We start from the raw sequence: 25602 nt of genomic DNA on the forward strand, positions 1-25602 counted from the left end.
CGCTTCCTACCGTCAAGCGGCCCGCTCGTCGTCGCAAGAGGCCTACAGAGGACGAGGCAAGTCTGGCGGACCCCGCCGTCGTCGCCAAGGAGGCCAAGGCGGCAAGGCCGCGTCCAAGCAGGATTGAACCGGCCGTGGGGTCGGGCCCCCACCGAAGCACCCCGGTGGGAGGCCGGCTGGCGGGCTTCGTCAGCGTGTGGGAGTCCATCTCCACCGACCGTTGGGTGCTGGACGCCCTGGCCCGGGGCCACGCGCTCGAGTTTCAAAGAAGGTGCCCGCGCGTCCCCCCCGTGGCCAGGAAAGAACTTCACGTCCCTCAACTTCTCCTGGAGGTAAAGGCGATGCTCAGAAAGGGCGCCATCGAACTCGTCCCAAAGAGGCTTCGGGGCTCCGGAGTCTACTCGCGTTACTTCCTCGTGAAGAAGAAGACGGGAGGATGGCGCCCCATCCTGGACCTGCGACGCCTGAACAAGTTCATCAAGGCGCAGAAGTTCCGGATGGTCACCCTCCAGCACGTCCTGGGTCAGCTGGAGGAAGGAGACTTCCTATCGTCGTTGGATTTGGAGGATGCCTACTTCCACATTCCCATCCTAAAGGGGCACCGAAAATTCCTCAGATTCGTGGTCCAAGGGCGTCATTACCAGTTCAAAGCCCTTCCCTTCGGACTGCGGTCGGCACCCAGGGTTTTCACCAAGTGCCTCGCACCGGTGGCGGCGCAGCTGCGCCGCGAGGGGATTCACGTCTACCCCTACCTGGACGACTGGCTCATCCGCGCCAAGACGAGGGAGCTCGCCGTGGTCCACACGGCAAGGACCGTCCAACTCCTCACGGACCTGGGATTCTCCGTGAACTACGCCAAATCCCACCTGGTGCCCGCGCAAGTCGCACTGTTTCTGGGAGCGAGGCTCGACACAGTGTCCCTTCTGGCCTCCCCGTCGGAGGAGAGGACCAGGACCATCCTGGGCAAGGTGCAACGGATGTTGGTGGCCGACGCGGCCAAGGTGAGGTCCGTCAAGTCCCTCCTCGGGATGATGTCTTCCTGCATCTACCTCATTCCCATGTGCAGGCTCCGGATGCGCCCGTTGCAAGAGTTCCTGGATGCGCGCTGGATCCAGACGACGGGCAGCTTCGAGGAAAGGATCAAGCTCGACGAGAGTTTCCGACGAGCGATACGGTGGTGGGGCACCCGCGCGCATCTGACGGCGGGCATGGACTTCCAGACCCCAGCCCACCAGGTGACTGTGACCATGGATGCCTCCCTAGAAGGGTGGGGAGCGCACACCGAAAATCTGCACGCAAGGGGACTCTGGCTCCCGACGGAGAAGTCCCTGCATATCAACGTCCTGGAGCTCCGTGCAGTGTTTTGGGCCCTCAGGTCCTTCCTTCCGTCCCTCAAGGGCAAGGTGGTGAGGATCTTCACCGACAACACCACCACCATGTTTTACATCAGGAAACAGGGCGGAACCAGGTCCCCAGCGCTGTCCAAGGAGGCGCAGGACCTGTGGCATTGGGCCGTCGCCCAAGGGATTCTTCTGGTGCCGTTTCATCTGGCAGGGATAAAGAACACCATCGCCGACTCACTCAGCAGGGAGCTGCGCTCGTGCCACGAGTGGGAACTACGGCAGGATCTGGTGGATCGCCTCTTCCGACGGTGGGGCACACCCCAGATCGACCTGTTCGCGACGGCGACGAACACCAAGTGCCGGAGGTTCGCCAGCAGGTTTCCCCAGACGAGGAGCATGGGCGATGCTTTCTCGTTCCCCTGGGAGGGCCTGTTCCTCTACGCGTTCCCTCCCTTGCCTCTGCTAATCCGGCTCGTCAACCAGCTCAAGAGGTCACGGTGCAGGATGATCCTCGTCGCACCTGCGTGGCCGAGGCAGATATGGTTCCCGGACCTTCTGGACTTGTCGGCGTCCCCGCCAATCAAGCTGCCGGCGGACGCGGATTTACTCTCCAGGGAAGGAGGCGCCATCCTCCACCACGACCCGAAGTCGCTGAACTTGCAGGCCTGGCTCCTGCAGCGCTAGAGTTTGGAGGATACGACATACCGGCCGATTGCAGAGAGGTTCTTGCAAAGGCCAGGGCGTCCTCGACTCTTAAATGCTACGGACACAAATGGAAGAGGTTTTCTGTCTGGTGCCACGCACAGAAGATTAACCCTCTACGGATTACGGCTCCCCAAGTGCTGCCGTACCTGCTGACGCTGGCCAAAGCTGGTCTGGCACACGCGTCCATCAAGATTCATCTTGCTGCGATCTCCCGATACACCAGAACCACGGGCCGGACGTCCTTGTGGTCTCATCGCCTGGTGAAAGAGTTCATGAAGGGACTGTTCAGATCGTTCCCGCCGGTGAAGGCTCCGGCCCCGGCGTGGGAGCTCAACGTGGTGCTGACCAAACTCATGGGACCTCCGTTCGAGCCTCTGCACTCGGCCCCGTTGAAGTTTCTATCGTGGAAAACAGCCTTTCTCGTGGCCATCACCTCCGCACGACGAGTGGGAGAGATCCAGGCCCTTTCCTGCAAGGCCCCGTACTTGACTTTCCACGACACGAGGGTAGTGCTCAGGACGCACCCCTCCTTCATGCCCAAGGTACCGTCGGACTTTCATCTCAACGAACCCTTGGTGTTACCTGTGTTCTTCCCGTCGCCTTCGTCGCCGGCTGAGAGGACTTTGCACTCGCTGGATGTAGCTAGAGCGCTGAAGTTCTACGTGGACCGCACGAAAGGTTTTCGGAAGACGTCACAACTCTTTGTGAACTTTGGACCTGTCAATCAGGGGAAGGCTCTCTCGAAGGCTTCCATCTCCAGATGGCTCTCCGGCTGTATCATGTACTGTCACCGGTTGGCAAACCGACCGCTGCCTGGCCGTCCGAGAGCCCATTCCACCAGAGCGATCGCAGCTACCACGGCGTTCCTATCTGGTGTGCCCCTGCTGGACATATGCAGGGCTGCTACGTGGAGGTCGACGCACACCTTCACGAAATTCTACTGCGTCGACCGGGATTCCAGGGAGGAGTCCAGGGTCGGCCAAGCAGTGCTGCGCAACCTGTTCGCCTGAGGTGAGCCTGGTGAGGAGGTAAGATGCTTAATGTTGAGTTGATGTGATGCTTAATGTTGAGCCTTTGCCACCTCCCGTGGTTGTGCATGTGTGTACTGCTATGTATTCTTTATTCATGAGCATGTGAATCCATGCCAGACCCCATGCTGGAGAAGGAACAAGTTACTTACCTGTAACTGTTGTTCTCCAGCATGGGTCTGGCATGGATTCACATGCGAACCCTCCCGCCTACCCCTCTGCGGCTCTTCACTTGGTCATACTGCCACTTCACGTGCTTCCAAATCTGAAGATGGCTGCCAGAGGCGGTGCTTAGGTAGAGGGCAGTCATTGGCTGTGGTCAGTATGACGCAGAGACCAGTGATTGGTTATTACTACGAAAGACAGATCAGAAACGAAACTGATACTGTTTTTTTTTCTTTACCGAGGATTCCCAGCCTGACGACGGGGAATATTCATGAGCATGTGAATCCATGCCAGACCCCATGCTGGAGAACGTACTAGAAATCCAATAAGGCAACCTAGTACAAAATAGTAAAACAACACGAGGAGATCCCACTACTTTGGAGACGGTTGAAATCTGAAGGGGAACCGCGGGGGCGGGCCTCTTATACTGGGACGGCCTGCGGAGCATGCGTAGGCGGGTCCTAAAAGGATGAGGATAGGACACAAAAGTGTCGGAAGTTTTCCTATAGGAAAAGGCTATATATGTGTACCGAGGGGTCCCAGTCTGACGACGGGGAATATTCTAAGCATGTGAATCCATGAAAGATCCAATGCTGGAGAAGTGGGTAGGACTGTCTAGTCCCACTCCATATCCTTGGTGTCAGAAAGTATAGGTGTGGGGCAAATGGCAAATGGGGCAAATGTGAAAACCGTAGTTGTTTCCGAGTAGAACACTACTGGCTGTTTAAATGGCAGATTCTAACCATTTGTGGGCTTGGACTTGTTTCTATCTCTAATTTTGGATAGGACCACCTCTGCAGCCGTTTTTTTCAGATCATTGGTGGCGCCAAGAATCACTTGAATATACACAGCCTGCTGAAGATCTGTAGACGCCTGTAGTGACTGTGTCCCTTCCTAGGTCCAGCCTGGTAAACGGCTGTGTGATTATCTGATCTGCAAAGAATCCGAGTGGTGCTTCCGCCCTTAGACTAGTGGGACCAACTAGTCTCGACACGTTTGAGAACCATCCATTTTAAGCCTTCAGAAGTCTATCTGGACTACCCGTTGGACTGACCAGCTCGCTCGTGGGCTCTCTCGCTAGAAGAGTCACCTTTCCGCATTCAAGCAGAAACTTTGGTGGTCGTCCGCTCGTACCACAAGTCGCCTTCTAACATAATTTCAGTGCCCTAGCATCATGGGACCCTGTCCTGGAGCAGCTTCTGTGACGGCGAATGGAAGGACGCTGGTCTGCAAGGCCCCAGCTTGTCATTTCTGCAGAAGGCAAAGATGAACCCCACACACCCCTTCGAACTGCCCTATCCGCAACCTTTAAAAATGACTATTGCAGACTTGACAACTCCGAATAGAAAGGGGAAGTGGATAGAATAAAAAAAAAAAAGATTCAGATCCCTGCTGGCGGTTCTCTTAGTTCTCTGGACTCTGGCTGACGCGGGCTCTGACCTACAACAAATACACTCCCTGCAGATTTTCTACACTAATATTACCAGATTATTCTTTGTTTTGGCCTCCCTGTTTAGCAACCTCAAAAGGGCAGGTGTATAGGCTCGAAAGGAGCACACATCATACATTTCAACACCAAGTTGAGATCCCAAACCAGGACTTGAAAAGGGATTGGAGGGAAAACATTTGTTAATCCTTTTAGGTATTGTATTATTAGATGAATTTTGAAGTAAGATACCTCCTCAGAAGTGTGCTTAAATGAAGGCAGAGTGTCTTGACCTCTGGATGGAGAACCAGACATTCCTCTTGCCAAAGAAGATCCTCTCTTTGTGGAAGACGTATTGGAGGGCAGATAGACATGTCCAGAATGTCCGGGTATGATGTCCTCCCAACCTGGAGCAATTAGGATCATGGATTTCCCGATTCTTTTCAACCTCCCGATCATGTGCGGAATGACGGGGACTGGAGGAAACGTGTACAGGAGTGGAAACTCCCAGTCCACCACAAGCGCGTCTCCTAGAGTTCCTCTTGGGACAAATTCCCTGGAGCAGAACAGTTCGCACTTCCAGTTGACACTGGTGGCAAACAGATCCACTTGAGGGTTTACCCAAAGGGTGAAGATCTCTTCAAGGACTTCCTGAACTAGTTCCCACTCGTGGGAGACTGCTCTGGCTGCTCAGAGCGTCTGCTGCCGTATTCTCTTTTCCGGCTAGGTGAACCGCCGATAGAGAAACTCCTTCTTGAATTGCCCAGAACCAGAGCTGCATTGCCTTTCGGCACAGAGGCAGTGATCCTACACCTCCTCTCTTGTTGAGGTAGCACATGGCCACTGTGTTGTCCGTCATTATCAGGACATTCTTCCCCCGCACAGAGGGCAGAAAGGCCTTCAACGATAGTCCGATTGCCCTCAACTGCAACAGGTTGATATGAAGTTTGGACTGATGGAGACCATCGACCGCTGATTGTCAGGTGGTTGATATGCGCTCCCCACCCTGTGAGTGAGGTGTCTGTCACTACTGTTCTCTCAGACCATGGTTGCCAAAATGGTTCTCCCTTTAAAATTCTGTTCTCACAGGCCCACCACTGGAGATCCTGAGCGACTCTGTTTGGAACCTGAAGGAGATCTGACATCCTGTCTGAGAATTGAGCCCATTGAGTCCTGAGAGCCCACTGGAGAGATTTTATTCTCAGACGAGCCTCTGGCACCAGAAAAATACAGGATGCAATCAGGCCGAGCAACCTCAGAAATTCGAAGGACGTGAGATGCTGGGCACTCTGGAATTTGGTGACCATCTGCAGAATGCCTTGAGCCCTCACCTCTGGTGGCAAGGCCTTTCCCAGGGATGCATCTAGACTGCTCCAATGAATAGGAGCTTCTGTGAGGTTACCATGTGAGGGAGACGCCCAGTCTGAAGAGAGTGACAGGTGGAGCCGAGAGGTTCCAGGGCCTGTTTGGGGCAACGTGCCCTGATCAGCCAATCGTCTAGGTAGGAGTAGACCTGAATCCACCCCACCCCCATCTGCCGATTCTTGTTGCCACCACCGCCAGCAACTTGGTGAAAACCCTCGGGACAGAGGTCAGCCCAAATGGCAGAACTCTAAACTGATAATGAGAACCGCCAACGGCGAACCCCGGGTACCTTCTGTGCTTGTGATGGATTGGCACATGAAAGAAAGGATCCTGAAAGTCCAACGATCCCATCCAGTCCTGATGGGTCTCAATCCTCTGTCCTTTTTCTGAGTTAGAAAGTACGGGGAGCACCAACCCTTGTTCCTCTCCGCTACAGGTACTGGCTCTATAGCACCTTTCTCCAACAGGGTTAATATTTCCTGCACAAGGAGCAGGTCTAGAACTTTGAAAGAGCTGTTCCCTGGTGGATGACTGAGGCTTTTTTAGAAAAGAAAGTCAGTAACCGTGGGCAATTGTTTACAATGCCCGTGCATCTGAAGTAATAGCCTGCCGTTCGTTCAGATGCTGAGTCTCTGCCCCCCACTGGGGTCTTGTGAACTAAGTCCTCAGAGCGTTTTTGGGGCAGCTGACGCTGTGGCTGATGGTAGAGTAACTGCTACTGAGGCAGTCCTGATACCTCTTCCCCGTCCACCACGTGGAAATCTTTGGCCTCTTTGAACAGACTGTCCTCTCCCTCTTCCAAATGTGGAGTAGTGACGAAAGAACCTACCCATGGGCGATTTGGAGGTTGTCTAAAAGCAGCACCAAGGGATTTGGCTGCTGCCTTTGAAGTTTGCAGTTTCTCCAGACTTGCTACCGAACAAATGTGTGCCGTCAATGGGCATGTTAAGCAGTCTGGATTGTGCATCTGGAGCAAATCCCAACTTCCTTAACCAGGCAAACTTGGCATAACTGTGCTAGCCGCCATTGCTCTGCTGATATTGTCAGCCGAGTCCAGACCTGTCTGCAGGGATTCACAGTTTTTCCATCCTTGACTATGTTCCAAAACCTGTCCCTTTCTTTCCCTTCAGGGATATGGTCAGCCACCATGGATATACACTCCCAAAGGGTATGAGTGAACCTAGCCAACGTGCATGTGCATGAGGCATTTGCGGAGTTCAGGGCCATACTTCCAGTTGCAAAAACCTTTGCTAGAGTGTCGTAACGCTCCTCATCCCTCTCAGGAGGGATAGAAGGGTAGGCATTTTGTTTTGTGGTTGAAGTAGCAGCCTGTGCCACCAACCTGGAGTTGTGTGCTTTGATAAGTAATAGGGATCACTGCTGGACACCTTGTATTTAGAAGTATGTTTTTTGTTGACTGCCGGATTCAATTCAGGTGCCTCACAATTGGTACTTATGCGCTTTTGTAAAGCTGCATGAAATGGAACAATTGGGTCGTCCTGAGGTCCCCTGTCCAGGATATCGGTCAGGTCATCCTCTAAAAACTGGAATTGGTCTACTCCAACCCATGACATTAACTGCCTGTAGGGTACTTTTGCACGATCCGATGGGTCTGATCTGGCAAACTACCTTGGGTTAGGTGTCCAAACCACTGTCACTCTTGAAGGTCCTTCATCCTGGAATCCTCAAATATTAGGGCCTCAGTAATTGACGGTGTTCCATATTGGAGGCCAAAAGGTCTTGACCCATCAGATGATGGTTCTATGTCTTCATAAATGGAGGAAAGATTTGAAAAAAGAAAATAAAGAAATCAGCCCTAGGTAAAGGGGTATATGAATTTTCAATGATACCCAATGGAGTCATTACATTCGTTGACAAAGGTGCTGAGATATCTCAATGTCTTTGATGCCTGCTTTGCCATATGTAGCATTGAGGAGGTCGAAGCCCGATGCAATGACTTTTTCTTATGTTTGTGTCGAAGAATGGTCTTTCAGCGCTGATGGCATTGACAACTTCGTCCTCGAAGGGACTTTTAGAACGCTCGCAAGGAGTTTTGCTTGCCAGGCCTGAAGGCGCACAGGTCTTACTCGTATGCTTATTGGGCCTTTCGACCAGAGCATGGCTTTTGACAATACTCGAGGGGGCCAAGGCCGCATTCTCAAATACTTTCATCGTCTTCAGCCTAAACTCTTCCCACTCAGCTGGTGAGGCTGCTTTTGTTGGACATGCGACCTGTTCCGGAAAGGAACTCTAAGACGAAGATGGTGACCTATGGTGCCGTTTCTTCAAGTGTCTCGACAAAGACTAATGGTGGGAGCCACTTTGTGATCTTTTATTTTTTTTATGCCATGGAGACTCATCCGATGTCTGTCTTTTTGACGGAGTCGTCGATGGGGTCTTATGGATCCTACCTGCCGCAGGTTTCCCTCTACGCGCTCTCAGGGCTTTCAATGTCATGCACAGGCAGTCCTCAAACTCAGACGAAGGATGAGCGGATCCCAGGCACCACAAGCATATACTGTGGGGGTCCGTAACAGACATCTTCGACCCGCAGTCACTACATTTCTTAAACCCCGATTTCGGAGTAGAAGACACAGATAACGCAGCCATTTTTTATCTAAGATTTCCCTTGAAGATTCTCATAAAGCGTTAGTGCGGAAAAACGGAACTGAAGCCAACGGACGCTGCACGATTATATATATATATATATATATATATATATATATATATATATATATATATATATATATATATATATATATATATATATATATATATATATATATATATATATATATAGAGAGAGAGAGAGAGAGAGAGAGAGAGAGAGAGAGAGTCAACAGGCATCGACGTGCAGCACCCTCAGCTGGAAAATATTTCAGAAGAAGCTAAGCTGGATATTGGAAATGTAAAATAAGGACTACGTGGGAGGACACAATCCATTCAAAGAATGGATTCTAAACAAGACAGGCGTATTGGGAAGTAGGAGGCAGACTACTAGTCCAAAGAATAATATGGGAAGAGCAAAATAAAAGGGTCATCTTGCTAATCACGGAAGGGGGAAGACACATGGATAGACCATTTGGGACTGCTTTCTCAGAATGCTTTAGGGGGTCTTTATAGGAATAAATGGCATATACACAGACCAGATTGCTGCTTTTCAGTTTTATTTCCCCTCTCGATTATCTCCAGAGGAAGTGAATTGGTAGACCATTATATTTCATTCAAAAGACATGCGTGAAACTGTTGAGTCATCGTAGGACTGGAAATGCCTAAGTTCAGAAGGGATCACTGTTAGGGAGATTTTCCTTAAGGCCGTATCTTCATGACCTAGGGACTGTTTGTGATTCCGTCAAGATCACCAAGTAGTAGTCATTGTGAGGATGCATAAAATGCCAGGATAATTCAGAGAGCAAGAGACTGTTTCTCTTTGGGGGTTTTAATTTGTTACATTTCTCTTTGGGGGTTTGTGAGATCTGAAGTTGTATTACATTGCATCACTCAGCAATCAGAATCCTTACCAAGCCATCATGGCAGAGGCAATATCTGGATGATTGGTTGGAAATCTTGTCAGGAAAGTCAGCCCAACTGCTTCAACTGAATTTCATAAGAAATTCCATGTGGGAAGGACCCGTTTTGAAAAGCTGAGCACTTCTTAGGCCCAAAGCACTGTACTCAAGGAGTCTTTTGCAGGAGGGTGAAAAGGACAGGTTTGGAAGAACTATGAGGGACGTGTAGAGTACATACGATGGGGAGCAGTGATTAAAATTTAGTTTGAACTATTTCTAAGTAACTAAATGTGTTTGTAAACTAACTTCAGAACAGTAGGGCATGAGTAATGGAGCAATTAATAACCTTAAATCCTTTTTGGTAACGTCAAGGGAGACTTTCCACCAACATTGGCCAGCTTTGTTTCAGCATAGGAGTGACGGCACAGATCTGAGACACCGATTTCATTTTGGATAGTGTCTCAGCTCCTACACGTATCCATCAATTTAATTTATATTGGTCTACCTTAGAAGGATCCGCTAGTTTCTGGCGCATGTCCCGCCAAGGAAAGAACTATTGAAAGAAAATAGAGCAGTGTAGCTGCGGCAAGATCCGTTTGATTTGAATGACAAGTGGTGGAGAGAAGTGTCATGCACAGCCGCGTTTTAGCATGAGCGATCGCTGAACTGCAAGGGATTTGAATCTTCTTTAATTGACCCAGACCTTGTAGTGAAAGCATTGCATAGACAAACGTCAAGTTTTCAGGAAAGTCAAGGAATTACCTAGACAACAGCAATCTGAGCTGACAACATTCAGGAGGATCAAAGCTATCTACCGCTTTTACTTCACTTAACACAAGGTTTTATTTGAACTTCTTAAAAGAACATGAAGATGCAAAGTTAATAGTCAGATGGTGGTAGAGACAATTCAGTTTAGAATACTAAAGAGTGTTTTATTTCTGTAATTCAAACAAACTACATAATTTCTGGAACCAAGGCACCTGAGGGATAGAATTTCTAGAGTCTATTAGGATTCAATCTTTCCATAAACAAGTTGTGAAGGCATCATGGAGTTAGACCACAGAGTAAAGTTTGTAACAAGTTAAGCTACAGGTTGGAAAAAGGCCTAACTTGCCCTAGGTAGGATTTCCCTACCTAAAATCAAACTAAGGCTAGTCTGCATCAGGAAGTCGAAAGAAAATAACTTGTCAAAAACCAACACTTGCCCTCATATCTATTTGTCTACACTGTGTGGGATCTAGAAGTCAAAAGAATAAATGTTCAAATGCTCTGAGCTTCTTACAGCTCCTGGCTTGGAAAGGGCCCTTCCCCTAGTTTTAAGACCATTTGCAATGTTAAGTCTCTTATGTGGCTTTTTAGTAGGTGGGTGTTCTCGGTCTGGGCAAGTTGTCGAAACACACGGTCCACCCATTACAGGTCACGTAACCAATACACCTTACTTGTTTTGTATTATCGGTTTCACAAAGCCAACGCTATACTTCTACAGTGGTGTCTGGTTAAATCACCTATCAGGTGATGGGATGCTTCCCATTTCCTTATTGCTTTACCACCGCTTGTTTTTACCACTTCTCACTTGTTGCCACATCATACACTTCTATGGCTCTTGCCAATGCTGGTTTCACCCAGTTCCCAATGTTGACATTATTTTCAACACCATGGTTTTCATTCAGATCGATATTCACAGGTATTTGCTGTTTCTCTACAGGTTTATAGACGCCCGTTGACTGTGGGCAATGCTTTTGAACATCTTATATTCATTTGCAAAAGTCCCTTTCTAGATACAAATTCATTATTCAAAAATGTAACTTTGTAATAATTTCCCAGAGGGCCTCGGTATGAGAGTTTCCCTGATTTCCACTCACCGGTTGAACACAGCAGCTCCCTTCGGTTTGCTGTCCTTTGCAATGCTCCTCGTTCTGCTTCCCGGGTTCCACAAGCTTTGCCTTTCCTCCTTGTGGCAGCCACGGGAAGCACAGCTCGCTTTCCTTGTTTTCTGCGGCGGGTGCGGTTCTTGGGCGTACCACAGCTCCTGCTGTGCGTACCCGATATGGAGGGTAGTGGGACTTCCAGACGCTCTCGTGACCAGCCTCTCCGCCTCTCTCTCCCGCGTGACGCGGCTCCCTGCTCCGGTGTCTCCAGCTCCTTCTCTCCAGCCTATTTGTCTTTGCTCTATGCAGCGAAGTCTTTCAAGGAAAAGTGACACCCGAGATGTGGGTCATTACTTCAGATTGCCAGACTATGGCAAAATCCATTATGTGGACTTGCCTGGATGTTCCACCTGTATACCTCTGTAGCACTCTTCTTTGTCTCAATACCAGAGTGGTGTGAGTATGTATGAGTTAATAAAGGAAGTCTGTATAACTCTGTTGTCTCCTCCTCGTCTTAATACCCGACTGATGTGTGTTGGGAGAGTGTTTTCTGAAAATATAGGGACATGATTGGCAATATCGTATAAATACCTGGGGGACATCCGGAGCATTCTGGAAGGGAAATGGGGGAATACTGCGTCTCATCCAGGGGTGTCTCATCCCCACTCCCCAAGTCTCCTCCACCTAGGTGATCCTCCCTCGCATATCCATCCCCAGGGTCAGGATCCAAAAGCGATGGCCTTTCCCTGGGCCCCTGGAGTATACATTGAGGAAAGAAGCGAGGACACGCTCAGATTCCTTACAAAGTACAATAAGTGTTATGAGAGGGACACAAGTAAAAATAGAAAATCGGGGGAATGGTGGTTTAGTTAATTCATAGTAGGAATTGTCTTACCAATGTTCTTTTTGCTCACCCTATGCAGATCTTCTGACATCATTGAAGACAGGTAGGCTTTGTTGTTTGTTATTATATCCACTTTCCCTTTTCCCTCCCTGGTGGGTCTATGAGGTTCAGAAGCTCCTGCAGATCAGGCGAAGAGCTTAGGGCTAACTCAGGAGGTGGAGCACCCAATCACACAGCACAAATCATTCAAACAAAGGGTTGGTTGGCCAATAGCAGATCACCACTCCCAGCACAACCATGTATTTCGAAGGGTCTCTCATTCAAAGGAATGAATCCACACGATTCCTAGACAGGTGTCTGAATATACCAATCAGAACTGGTTTCAGGCCGACACTGACCTCCAGTACTGTGATACATACATCCAGTGGCCCAAGAGGACAATATTCTCCAACGCAAACACAGAGATGGGCAAGGAATAGTCATGTGAATACCTCAGGTGTTCGAGGCAAACAAATGCAACCTGTACTTTGGAAGGGTGGTGGGAGGTGGTCAAAAAGGATTCTTAAGGCAGAGTACATAACAGAGCCACACACATTATTGTTTTAGATCTACACTATGTTTAACTGTTATGTTTAACCAGAGTAGTCACTTTGATCTGTTATTTATTGTATGTGACCTAACAAAGTGTATATTTTTCAGTATACTCCCAATATATTCATTGGAGGTGACTATTGGGACTAACTGCACTTCAGTAACTGACTTGCTCAAGGAAGGGGGAAAGCAGACAGCTGTGCTATAGCTACCCTATGAGTATCTGGTCTCTCCTTTTGAGTAGATTAGATTATTAAACATTTCACCAGAGGATTGCGCAATATTCTCCCTACCAGCCACCAACCGGAACAACCCTACGGGTAGGGTTGATTGATCAGGGAAATTCAAAGGGTACCTTGGAGGTGGCCAGATAGTGGTACATAAAGGGCCACCCACAAGAGTCACATTTCCAGTCAGATCTGGATGGCATTTACCATAAATAGCCTTAAGCATCCCAAAAATTTTCTGTGGACTCAATCACATCAGCAGAAACATGTTCTAACCTTAAAAGGGCAATCTTACATATTCAAAAGTGTGTGTCTGGACAAGCTTGAACAAAGGCACGGTCGCAGCACATACCTGTCGCGTCCCACACATATCTGGCTTCAAATGAGAGTGCTCTACAGCATAGCGTGAAACAGTTGGCCCATTCACCGCAGCGCCCACATCTTGTTTCCAGGAGCTTCTCAGGATCATTGTACCTAAAACAACAAAATAAAACTGGTTATCCTATGGGGAAAACCACTTGTGTTGCTAATAGAAAAGCCATCCTTCCAGATGTGTTCTACAACGGGATTTCATTTGATTTGTGTTTATAGGCAGTCATTGTTTTTGGCTTTATAGACATTGTGGGATATACCGACACACTCAGATGTGCCTTACCACTTCACTTGCTGCATTGGTGCAAGAAACAGCAAAATGGCCGCTCTGACTCCTGTGCGCACCAGGATCTCTAAACTGCAGTTTTGCAAAAACCAGAAAATGGTTGCACCACCCCGTCACACACATTTCAGGTGGGGTGGAACAGAGTACTACTCACTGCAGGAATGTGCCAGTGTGCTCTGCAACATTTAACACAGAGTGAAGTGAAAGAGGCAGCATTACTTTGCTGAAAACCCAAAATGCCTCTTTAAAATGACACCTTTCAACCTTTAGAAGTGCTGCTTGGCGCTAAACTCATCTAGTCCTTACGAACTACTGATTAAAAAGGCCCTGCAATGCCCAGGATCATCCATTGTGTCTCAGCAGAACCAATCCTAATTCTTGAATGACAGCTCCTGTAGAAAGTATCTTTGAAAAATCAACCAGGGGCTTGGTTTTCATTTTACACAGGAAATGCGTCTATTTTCTTTACAAAAGTATCTAGAAATCAGCTGTTCAAAGAAAGACTAAATAGATGCCTGTTTGAATGTATCCATGCTGCAAAACAATTCCAGCACTCAAGAAAAGAACTATAGCTGCATAAGTGTATTTGCTGTAGATGAAAACCGAATTTAAAGAAATAGTAAAATGTGCTTTTTCTGTCTGAAGATAGAAAATAGCCTTTTTAAAAGTATATTGTGTAAGGGCCTGCTTAGCAATGTAAATGATTTGTTGCTGGTAAAAGTACACCTATAAACTGTTTTGATTCCACATGTTTTGTTTGAGTCAAGATTTAAAATGAGAGAATGAAGGCTAAAACTCATAGGCTAAATTGGCAAGCTATTAAAAAAAAAAAAAAAGAAAAAAAAAAAAAAACTTTCTCTGCCAGTTGCTAGCCTTGAGAAAAGGGTGACACCTGAAACTTCTGGCACAGGAAAGCGCCAATTGCCAGCTTGAAAGACTTTGAATGCACCGGGACAAAGAAACTTCACAAGCTCATCAGACATTCGTCTTTGCTCCAGGCTGGGATAATAGCAGGCTGAGAATCTCACCTGTCAAGTGTGAGGGGCAATAAAATCTTCAATCAAGAGAGAGGCCCCTCATACTGCTTCAAAGAAACTGACAGCTTTAAGTATTAATAGGAATCATAGAAAACCATAGCATACCTTGCCTTGCCTTATCCCAATCTCTAAACCATCCCATCCTTACCTTAATAACTTGTAACATTGTCAGAATACTTATTGCAATCCTGTCCTTGATTTATCTTGCTAAGCGCCATTTCTTTAGTCATTCTTATCTTGGGTAAATCCTAAACTACCAATCCTATTTCGAGTGATCGGACTGGTTCCGCCAGGGCGGGCGCTGGTTTTCTGCGGTTGAAGTTATGAATCAACTCTAGAGCTTACTGTGTCTCTCTTGGTATTCTAGCCTGAATGCTCTAGTATAGAGTAAAACTATTCTTGTCCTTGTTTTCACTACCCGATTTTTATTAAAAATCACCTCTTATTCTACATTGCATATCTCCCTCAGTTTAATAGCTAGAGACCTAATTTCCATTCTTGATTATAACCATGACCTATAGCTACACCAACCCAAAACTCAAAATCAGTGAATTTCGGGCGGGAATGAGCATTTTTGCAATGTTTTACACATGTTATTTTTACTATCAATTGTTTTAAACCTTCCATTCATTTTAGAATTGCATGCTTTTGTTCAATCTAATGCTCATGATTGCTTGTATTTTTCCAGTGTTGCTCCCGTAGAGAACTGTACTTATTTAAGGATTTTTGCACACATTCATTGTTTTATTCAGCCATTTCCGAGTGTCACTTTAACATTGCAAAGGTGCAAATCCGTTTTTCACTCTTGTTTGGGGAGGGAAGGTTGGATTCAAATTCTGTTTCTTATTCCTCATTCCCGATTACCTGCTGCTTCCTTATATCTTTTTAGAATAGATTATATGTGGGTTGAGGAATATTGCAGCGGAAAATCCTAACTTGAGTGCTATCTTTGGAAAAATTCAAAAGTATCTATTGTATGGGATTTTCCATCTGTAGTGTATTGCTTACATTCGTATTGTTCTCATTACCCCATTGGTGATTGATTCCCCATATATTAACATTTTTGTCATTTTCTTTCTTGAATTTCTAAAAAAATATTACCTTTTCCTACCAGCCTGGTTCCTGGTCCATTGTGACCCGGGGTATTTGAAAAGGGCGGGGGTGTGATATGAGTGGTGTATCTCTCAAATATTGAACCTATGTATAACAAAATAAGCATTTCAGTTGTGCTCTGCATACTAGGCTGAGACCAGGGTGTATCGCCTGATTGAAATCCTTAACAAATTTGGGGGCTCGTCCGGGATCAGCGGACTAACCTGCAGGGTAGTGATACTTTGCGTGGTTGGTATACTGTGCTACACTGTACAAGCGCCTCCCAAAACAAACACTCCAAAACCAGGCCTGTCTGTAAAAGTAAAATTAAAATCAACCCCGAAATAATTAATAAAGAAATGGATATTTCCAAAAGGGCGATCACAGTGGAAATCAAAATGGCTAGGGAGCACCGCCTGCACAAGCTTTTTGTCAGGGGTGAGTGGCCAGAACAGAATAAACATGTCTGGCTGCAGGAAATCACAGAACAGGTCACTGCCATGAACCTGGAAACATGGCAGGACAATGGCCCATTACACCAAGCTCTCACTGAATTGTACATGGCCCCAAAAGTTAAAGAGGAGCAAAGCAAAATTGCCATAATTGCGGCCTACCTATTCCTCCACATATGAGTGATACGGGAAAAGCACACTGAAAACATAGTTCTGGCACAGAATCAAATTGAATCACTAGAGAAAATCCAGAATGATCCAGACTCAGCAGAACAAAGACTACAGAAGAGCCAAAAATTGGAGGCAGAATCTAGACATTATGTCACAAAATTAAAAGGATCCGGCTCTCCTACAGCAAGAGAATGCAGAGCAAGACACCCAATTACAGGCACTAAAAGAGGAGTGTCAGGAAAGGGTTGACTCTCTGCAACAGAGTCAGCAGAAACTGGTGCAACAATTAAATTATAATGGAGCCTGCGCAGAACATATAGTTACCCTACAAACCCAGATAGATACCTTGAAAGAGGAAAATAATAAATTAATTGTGAATGACCTCCACTCTCAAGAGGAATTCGATTAGGAGCGCCAGAAATCCTACATGATCAAAAAACAGAAAGATGACCTGGCGGCACCCTAAATCAAGAGAAAGACACCCTAGGCCAGGAAATAGGGGAGTTAAAAACAGAGTTGCACGAAAGAAGGTTGGCCCTCCAGGAGTTAAAGGAAGAACTGAGCATGCGAAGCTACTAGAGCACACCAGACGGGTAGTAGCTCTGAAAGAGAACACCCAAGCCAAAGACACCCAAACCCAGGAGATGAATCACTTGCAACAGAGAATGTCCTAGTGCTCCCAAAACATGCAGGAAGTGCAGAGGGACAATGAAGCCCTCTATGAAAAGATCGATTAACTCAACCAACAAGTAGCAATGCAAGAGCGAATCATTCAGGCCAGTAAGGCGTTGATAAAATATTAAAACAAACAGATGAACAAAAAGCTCAGATGTTTGCTTATCACCAGAAAATAGGGGCTGAAAAAGAAAAAAGGTAGCAAGATTAGAGAAAGAGGCTGCTAGACTAAATTCTAACTGGAGGGACCCTGAATAGGTAGAGGGGGACAGGGCAACCCCTGATCATGACATAAGGACCTCTGTACTCCGGGACTCAAACCCATTCAATACCGTGAACACTGCCAGCTTCATGTCTACTGGCCCATATGAACCGGGGGCAATGGGGATGGCAGAATTCAATGGGGTTGGTAAAATGGGACCGACAGATCAGCACCCCCCAAAAATTGATGGACGGGCGTCCCTGTACAAATCCCCAAATGTTAGTGCTGATATCTCTGATCAGGAAGATTCCTATGAGGGGAGAGTCAGGGGACTGGATCCACACAAATACAGCCTTCCAAAAGATCAGTTTGTAAAATTTGATGGGGAACTCCAGGAAATAAAGCCCAATAAGAGTATCCTGAAGACCTCTACCCAGTTAGGGCAGTGGGGGGGGGGTACTCTGCCATTCCTGGGAGCAGGGGAGAGTCAGAAGACTCTTCTGAGCACCACAGGAATAGGGAAACTAGGCCCCCAGATTCTGCAAGCTCTTCTCAAGCTTGCAGAATCAGGGAGTGCCTAGAGGACAAAGAAGCCACCTCCAGTACCAGCGCCTTGGAGTCTGAGGACGAGTGGACTCTGGTGACTAGAACAAAGAACGCAAACAAAATTAAGAGAGCTATGCAAATAGATTAATTTAGGCAGGTCAAGGCCATTATAAGTGTGATAAATCCATATCAAAAATGAAAAGTATTCTGACTGGGAACACCTAGAATTATATGAACAAATGGATACTTTTCATATGAAGAACAGCCAGAATTGCATACAGTATGTGAAATGGACATTCTCCCCTGAATACTCCAGTTTCTTTGCGGGACTGGAGTACCAGAATCACTCCAGATGGACCACCTACAGGGCGGCCATCTTAAAATATTTCTCTGCTCACAGAAACCCCGAAGAGGCCCGCAATGCGACCTACAAACTGCAGTGCGGGGAAGATCAGGCCCCACAAGAATGTGTGCAGGAGTTCAAGCGCGCCTTTGCACAGACCAACAGGAGGGTGCGAACAGATAGTAAGGAGTTTCATGCCCTCCCAAAATATGAGTACAAGGCAGAGACCCAGTTGGCTACCCTTGGATGTAGCAATAGTTGGGGGCTTGTAATCAAACCAGTAATGTGGGAAGAACCATCTTTCTAAACATATATCAAAGACGGTAGAAACCGGAAATATAGAAAAATACAATTTATTAAGAAGCAACGTAAAAAGCCACCAAATAGTGGTCTTCAAAAAAGGATCAATAGAAGAAAATCAAACAAATATTTCATGTGCAGTCAAATATACAAGGGGCACATCTATTATTTTCATTTTTGTACAGTTGATCATACCATACAGTACTATTCATAGTGGATGACAGTCCAATTTTGTCAAATCCCACATCTACAAAAGTGTAGACAGGTTTTAGACTGTTTCCAGCCTTGCTACTTGGTTGTGGAAAAGCCTTCCAGTTTAAAATCACTAGATAGAGCTTGGTGCAGGGCTTTCTTCAGGACACATGCGGGCCCCGATGTTGGGGCAATATTCAATCTGGATTTTCATCATGCCGCATATATTTCTCTACAGCAAAGTACATAAAAAATATACATAAAAAAACAATTAAAATCCACTATATTTCCAGTTAAATACTTATTTCAAACAATATCTATTCACATTACGAGTTCACAAATTCACCCAACATGTCATTTGATTGTGCAACCTTATTACTTTCATCATTACTTTCCAAAGGGCATTATTTCGAGCATCTCTTTTTACTTACTATTTGCTAGTTAATTCATTCGATATGGTTCATTGTTACACAAGAATTTACTTATTTTGTTTTGCCTTATATAAAAAGGACACACGAGAGAGAAAATACATGTATACCAAATATTGACTCAATGTAAGGTCCAATTACTGTCAGAAAACGCCGGTTTTTCATGGGAGTTTTCAAATTCTATTCTGTAACCCAGTCTCTTTTTCTCTTTTTCAGTGTTGTAATTGTCGTACAGCGTCTATATGTGAAAAATGTATTCATTTAGTATTCCCATCATGTCTTTGTTGTTTATAGTAAGGAGGGGTATTGGTCCTACCTCTGTTCTTATTTACTTGTTCCGTCTTCTGGCTCATGCAACAAAATGTCGCAGCGAGCGGATGGCGTAAATGAAGAGCCCTGGTACTATTCGCATCTGTCAGTTAAGCTACAATAGAGACACGAAAGGAGCAAAAGTGCCTTCTGTTAGGGCTGACTTTTCGCGTGTAATCGGTGGCATATAGAGCGGCTCGCATACATACACTTACTTATGAGATAGCTGGTGTTCTGCGGTTATTTCAAAAGGAGTCTGTAGCGTTGTGATCATTATAACCTACTGTTGATCATGTGATCTATTTATGGCATGGGTGTCATTGACGCGTCATGCGTCACGGTCACCATCTTGAGGCGGGACCATCTCATGTGTGTTTATCGGTTGTGACAGAATGTATGTGTCAGACACGGGGAACCAGTATTGCTTGATGTTGGTATTTTCTTTGCAAGCACATAGTGAGTTTAACATTTTTAAGAAAATTGGAAGGAAAACGCGACAATTGTAGGTCATCAGTCACCATCTTGAGTCGGAGTGATTTTGTATATGCTAAATGCATGTTTGTCAAATTAGCAGAGAAGAGAAAACGTTTCTTATCCATGGTTGAGCTTTTGTGAGAGACAGAAACAAAAGAGTTTGGCCATATTTGCATAAATAACTATCTATGCATAAACAGATTCCACTCAATGTATAGATTTAGACCATGTGGGCGGGACAAAGACTGATATGCAAATGGATATTGCCCATCTGTGAAAGGTACAGTGAGCAAAAAGTGTGTGCTGCAAACTCTCACCTCAGATCAGGTTATCATGCCATGTTCTCTCTGGAGAGGAGCGCCTGTTACCTTTTGTGAAATATGTGTAAGGAACTTGGGGTTGGTCACCCTAAGTTACCTGGGGCAACCAGACATGGTCTCCCTGCTTACTGTGCTCAGAGAGGCACAGCTTCACCTCACTGATGAGGCCCAACAAGGCTGAAACACGTGTATGGAGTTGCTGTCAGTACTCTTGTTCAGAAAGGAATTGCCGTAGCATTTCGGTGCTGGATTGCCCATGTGGGCGGGACAAAAACTGATATGCAAATGGATATTTCCCATCTGTGAAAGGTACAGTGAGGAAAAAGCGTGTGCTGCAAACTCACCTCAGATCAGGTTATCATGCCATGTTCTCTCTGGAGAGGAGCGCCTGTTACCTTTTGTGAGATTTAGACCATGATTGACAGAGTCCAATTTGTGAATCCACTTTTGTTCTAGTTTACAGAGTTTCAGATCTCGGTCTCCACCTCTTGGGTGTGCATTGTAGTTTGCAAGATACACCAAAGAATATCTTTGTGTGTATGCTTAGCTTTTTTTAAATGTTCAACCAAAGGTTTGTCTTGGATTTCATTTTTAACACATGATCTATGTTCTCCAATTCTTTGTCTTATGGGTCTTTTTGTTTTTCCAATGTACACAAGGTTACATGGACATTTTATACAGTAAATGGCCCATTTAGTCCCACAGTTCATAAAATAATTTAGATGCCATTTATTCCCATATAGATCAATCATTTTTAGATTCTGTGTTAATTCACAAACCGAACAGGTGCCACATTTATAGTGACCCGTCACTGGGGGTAAGTTCCACAGTGTACGTTGAGTTTGAACATTATTCTTGGGTATCGGTGTTGACATGTCTGTCTTGTAGATTTGACATCCGTTTAAACGTGAACCGTGGAGTAGCAATTTTAAAGGTTTCAGTGTTAATCATGGTCCAATTCTTTAAAATAGTTCTTCTGAGATTGTTACTGATCGGCGAGAACGTAGAGACACAAGTGATTTTATCAAGAATAGTTTTTGGGCGTTTAAGCACTCGCTTCTCCCAAAATATAGAATGAACCAGCTGGTGAGGAACTTTCATGAGAAAAGATCACTGGACTGGGTAATAGAACATGCGACACACATTTATGAGGTACAAAAACCTGTAGATAAAAACACAAACAAAAACCCCAAACCAGCCAACTGTCATGACTCGGCGAAATTGCCCCTTCTGGACCTCATGGTCATTGTCACGAAGGGCTTGTACTCCTTGTTCCTCCCAACATGGCCGTACCAAGCTCCGTGCTACGCACTAGCTTTCACGTCGTGGCACGTACTATAAATTGGTCACGCCCCTGCGGGTCCGTGTGTCTCAACGCTATCTTTGGTAGTGACCCGACGTGTGCTTACTTTCTACATTGGTCCCTTGATCCACTCATTTCCTTCCTTGCCTTTTATCCTGTTCCTGGATTTCCCTCCCCTACTTACTCGTTCATCGCTAATCCTGGATACCCTGGAATCACGAACTTCCTGGAACTCTGAACGCGTCCTGCAACCTGACGAGGCTCGGGCGAGCCTATTCAAGACCCGAACCATCCACAGGAAGAGTCCTGCGGCCGAACAAGGGAGATCCCGATCACAGGTGAGACGGGGGAGATTGACACCAACACCCCTGCTGCTGCTAAGGTGGCAGAGGTGAAGGTTGCCCACATTCTAGATCTGGAGATTGGGGGTGGGGGGCTTAAAATATACCTGTACCAAATCCATCCAATCAATCAAAGACCCAGAAGGCCCTCGGGCCAATCCCAGACAGGTGGTAGTCAGGGAGAGAATACCACACATGGGACCCCTAACTCCCACGATTACATTAGCCCCTGATACAAGGGTAACAGACCCATCCTGGGATACGTATGGACTTCCCCAGGCCAAGAGGGGAATCCAACCAGGTAGTTTCCCCAGGAGGGCAGTTATCTCCCAAATGCCGGGTTGAGTTTCTTTCCGCAGTACCCACAAAACCCCAACCTGCAGGACAATCCTCCATTCTTTCCCCGCTTTCAGGATCCCAGACAGCCCAATCCGGGAGAGGAGAGGCCAAGGGTGGAGGGTTACCAAAATTCTCCATACCCAGGGTACTATGGGAGAAGGGATAGTTACCCTTCCCGTGACTCACCTAGGGTTGACCAGAGACCCCCGCACCAGCAACGGGTGTCTCAACTGGAGCGCCTTGCCCAGAACCTTTCCCAGGATCTAGGTTGCATGGTGACTGCTCAACAGAACCCTCAGATGAACATGGCGGCTCAGAACCCCAACAACCAAGGGTCTGGTACTCCAGAACAATGACGGTGGGGGACCACCCCAACCACTCACCAGTTCCAGAGGAACAGGGGCTTGGGGGAAGGGTGGTGTAAAGCCCTAGAGGAAGCTTCCTTCATTACCCGTGAAAAGCCCCTGGACAGCCAGGAACTGGAACCAAAATCTCCTGCCCCCAAAAACCTGCCACCCAAGGAACAGAGGGCGGGTAGGAGAAATAAAGAACCCAAAAAGACCCATTTTGTGGAGGAGGTTAGTGTCCTCCAATTTGAAGGAGAGGAATCCTCTGAGGATTCTGAGAAAAAAAAATCTTCTCCTTCAGAGACGGGGGAACTCCTCCCAAAGAAAAATGGGTCCCACGAGATCCAAATGAAGCATGGGTAAATGTGGGGACGGAGTCAGAATCGGCCATCTTTGAACTCCAGAGTGAGCATCAAGGAAACCACACTGTCCAAACCGGTGGTCAGTCATTTTTTCGAAAAAAAATGTCGAATAAAAAAAAGTTGAATTCCTTTTTTTTAAATTATAGATTTATTTTGGGGTCTGGGAATAAAAAAAAAATGGGTAAAAAAAAGGGGGGTTGGGAGAACCCCCCATTTCGAATAAAAACTTATTTTAAAAGAATTGACTTGACATTTTTGAATTCGAAAAAATGACTATGAACCGTCCAAACCAAGTCTGGGGACTGCATCCAAAAAGGGTGTGGGGGATGGCCCAGAATCAGAAGGGGAGCCCAAAACTCCCCACATATCCCAACGTCAAATTCTTCTTTCAGATCCCTAAACTCCAACACCGAATCATGACCAAACTAACCCTGTGTCAGAATGAAAAATAAGGAAATTGACCACCAAACTTGCCCAGAATGCCGATTACCTTTGCCCACTGGAGAAGGAGGGAAGATTTTATGCCCCGGTCCAAGTACAAGGGTAAGGTACATTTTCGGCACTGGCGGACACTGGATCCAAAGCAACTCTTCTGTCAAAGAGGGCCTTTGATCAGCTGAATTCAGGAAGAGGGGGGGGGGGGGGAATAAATACCAGATCCCTCTCACCCCTCTTCCTGGACAACTTCAGAATTTCGATGGGAATGAAATTCCTGTCAAGACTGCGGATTTGAAAATAAAATAAAAATTGGCCGACATAAGGTGAAACACCCTGTCAGTCGTAACTCCGGAGGGCACACCCTGTCTACTAGGGAATGACATCCTGCAAAGGTTGTCCCCCTTGATAGACTGTGTGAACAAGGTCCTCTGGACCCAGACTAACAGGCTGATAAAATTAAAACAGTGTTAACCATGTTAGTTTAAATGGCACATACCACATGGTTGAACAAAAACCTGATCATATTGAGTTTCATTTGCAGAATAACCAAGTACCTGACGTGACGGTAATTTCTGTAGGACAACAAACTGGTGAGGGGAACTCCTCTCCATTTCTGAAAATAAACCTTCCTTCCAGTTTCAAGTAGCATTCCACACTGGAAGGAAATACTCTGAAATTCTATACTGATTCACAATCTGAAAAACCCAATTCCATAGTAAAAAATGATGAAACCAGCTCAAAGTTTAGCTGACATTCAGAAAATTAGAGAACAGCTATTCATCCCTATTCAGTTAAATGAGGGGAAGGAATCTGTTCTCGCCTGAGTGTGCGTGAACAACGGTAAGAGCTTCATCAGAAAATCAGCAAAGCCATGTGCCGACAGCTCCCAAAAGATCCAGCCATTCCCACATTTAAATTGATCAATTCTCCCTGCCATGCGCGATATACCTGAATATACCCCGATGGAACGCAATGTAGTCCCCGAACAAATTAAACATAAGGTCACCTCTGTCATGTAGAACGCCATTACTTCTTTTGCCACAACCGAATTGACAAGCCTAAAGGCCAACTGGGAGCGTGACGTGGGGGCAATTCAGGCGGAGGAGTAGATAGCTGCTCTGATGTATTCCCGGGAGATAGCGATTTCATCCAGATTCAGACTCATCTAGCTTAAAATCCTACACCGGGTTTACTACCCAAGAGTGGCACTCTTCCGTTGGGGTAGGGTATCAGACTTACACTGCAAGCCTAAAGAAGGTACCTTCTTCCATATTCTATGGGAGTGCGAGCATATTCGACAATACTGGCAAGCATGCTGCGATGAACTGTCAAGGATTCTAGGCAAAACAGTCCCCAGAGAACCAAAGCTTCTGCTGTTGGGGATAGATGACGACATTGAATTGTCGAGAAGCTATTCATGTCCACAGCTACAGCAGTAACGAAGAGGAACATAGCACAATTATGGGGATCGGAAGCGACACCCAGCCTTGAACAATGGGCCACAGACAGACATATGTACTGTAATGGAACACAGTTTACGCTGCGAGAGGCTGCCCCGAAAAGGCAAAGAAAATCTGGCAGAAATGGGAGGATTATCGATAGCCTGTCCTTCTCCTACCAATTGACCCGACTCTGGGAGTACATATTAACTGTGCAGAGACTACTGTGTCGACTCATACTAATGCTGCCTGCTTTTGTTTCTTAGTGACCCACTTTTTTCTTTTTTCTTTGTGGTTAGTTTTGAATGTTGGGCCTTGAGAGCTCCCTATACGGCTCTCCAAGTTGTTGTAATGTCTATCTACTCTTGTATGAAAAAACAATAAAATGTTTGATTAAAAAAGATAAGCGGGAAATGGGTCTGGAAACGCCCAATCCAAGCATCTCCTGCCTAGCAGGTGTATGCTCAAAATCTCTGTCGGAAACAAAAGCATAGTTCATAATTGTTGGGTCGTGCAAGATGTCCCTGCTGCATTCTATTTAGGCAATGACATTCTCAATCTTTTTGCCATTAATTTTGACCTGATAAATTACAAAGCCTGGTCCCGATTAGTGGGTAATCCCATGTACTTTGATTCAGAAAAAGCCTTTTGGTCAGCCCAACTGCTGCCATATGCAGTTGAAGTTCAAATTGGAGAGGAGGTGACCATCCCAGGACGGACATGACTATTCCCACTTGAATTAAAAATGAAGAGGACAGAAACT

The 25602-nt window shown here is 46.3% G+C and overlaps 1 protein-coding gene across 2 annotated transcripts in view; it reads right to left on the reverse strand.

Annotated features, from left to right (window-relative positions):
• NGLY1 (N-glycanase 1) overlaps window positions 1–25602 on the reverse strand; it is a 520539-nt gene that overhangs the window by 257922 nt on the left and 237015 nt on the right. For both annotated transcript variants that reach the window (XM_069648769.1, XM_069648767.1), the window contains exon 6: window positions 13424–13545. In XM_069648769.1, coding sequence (XP_069504870.1) covers window positions 13424–13545 — 122 coding nt within the window. The remainder of the gene's footprint in view (window positions 1–13423; window positions 13546–25602) is intronic.

Source organism: Ambystoma mexicanum, chromosome 2q, assembly GCF_040938575.1.
Source record: "Ambystoma mexicanum isolate Mex_15411 chromosome 2q, UKY_AmexF1_1, whole genome shotgun sequence".
Classification (NCBI taxonomy): Eukaryota; Metazoa; Chordata; class Amphibia; order Caudata; family Ambystomatidae; genus Ambystoma; species Ambystoma mexicanum.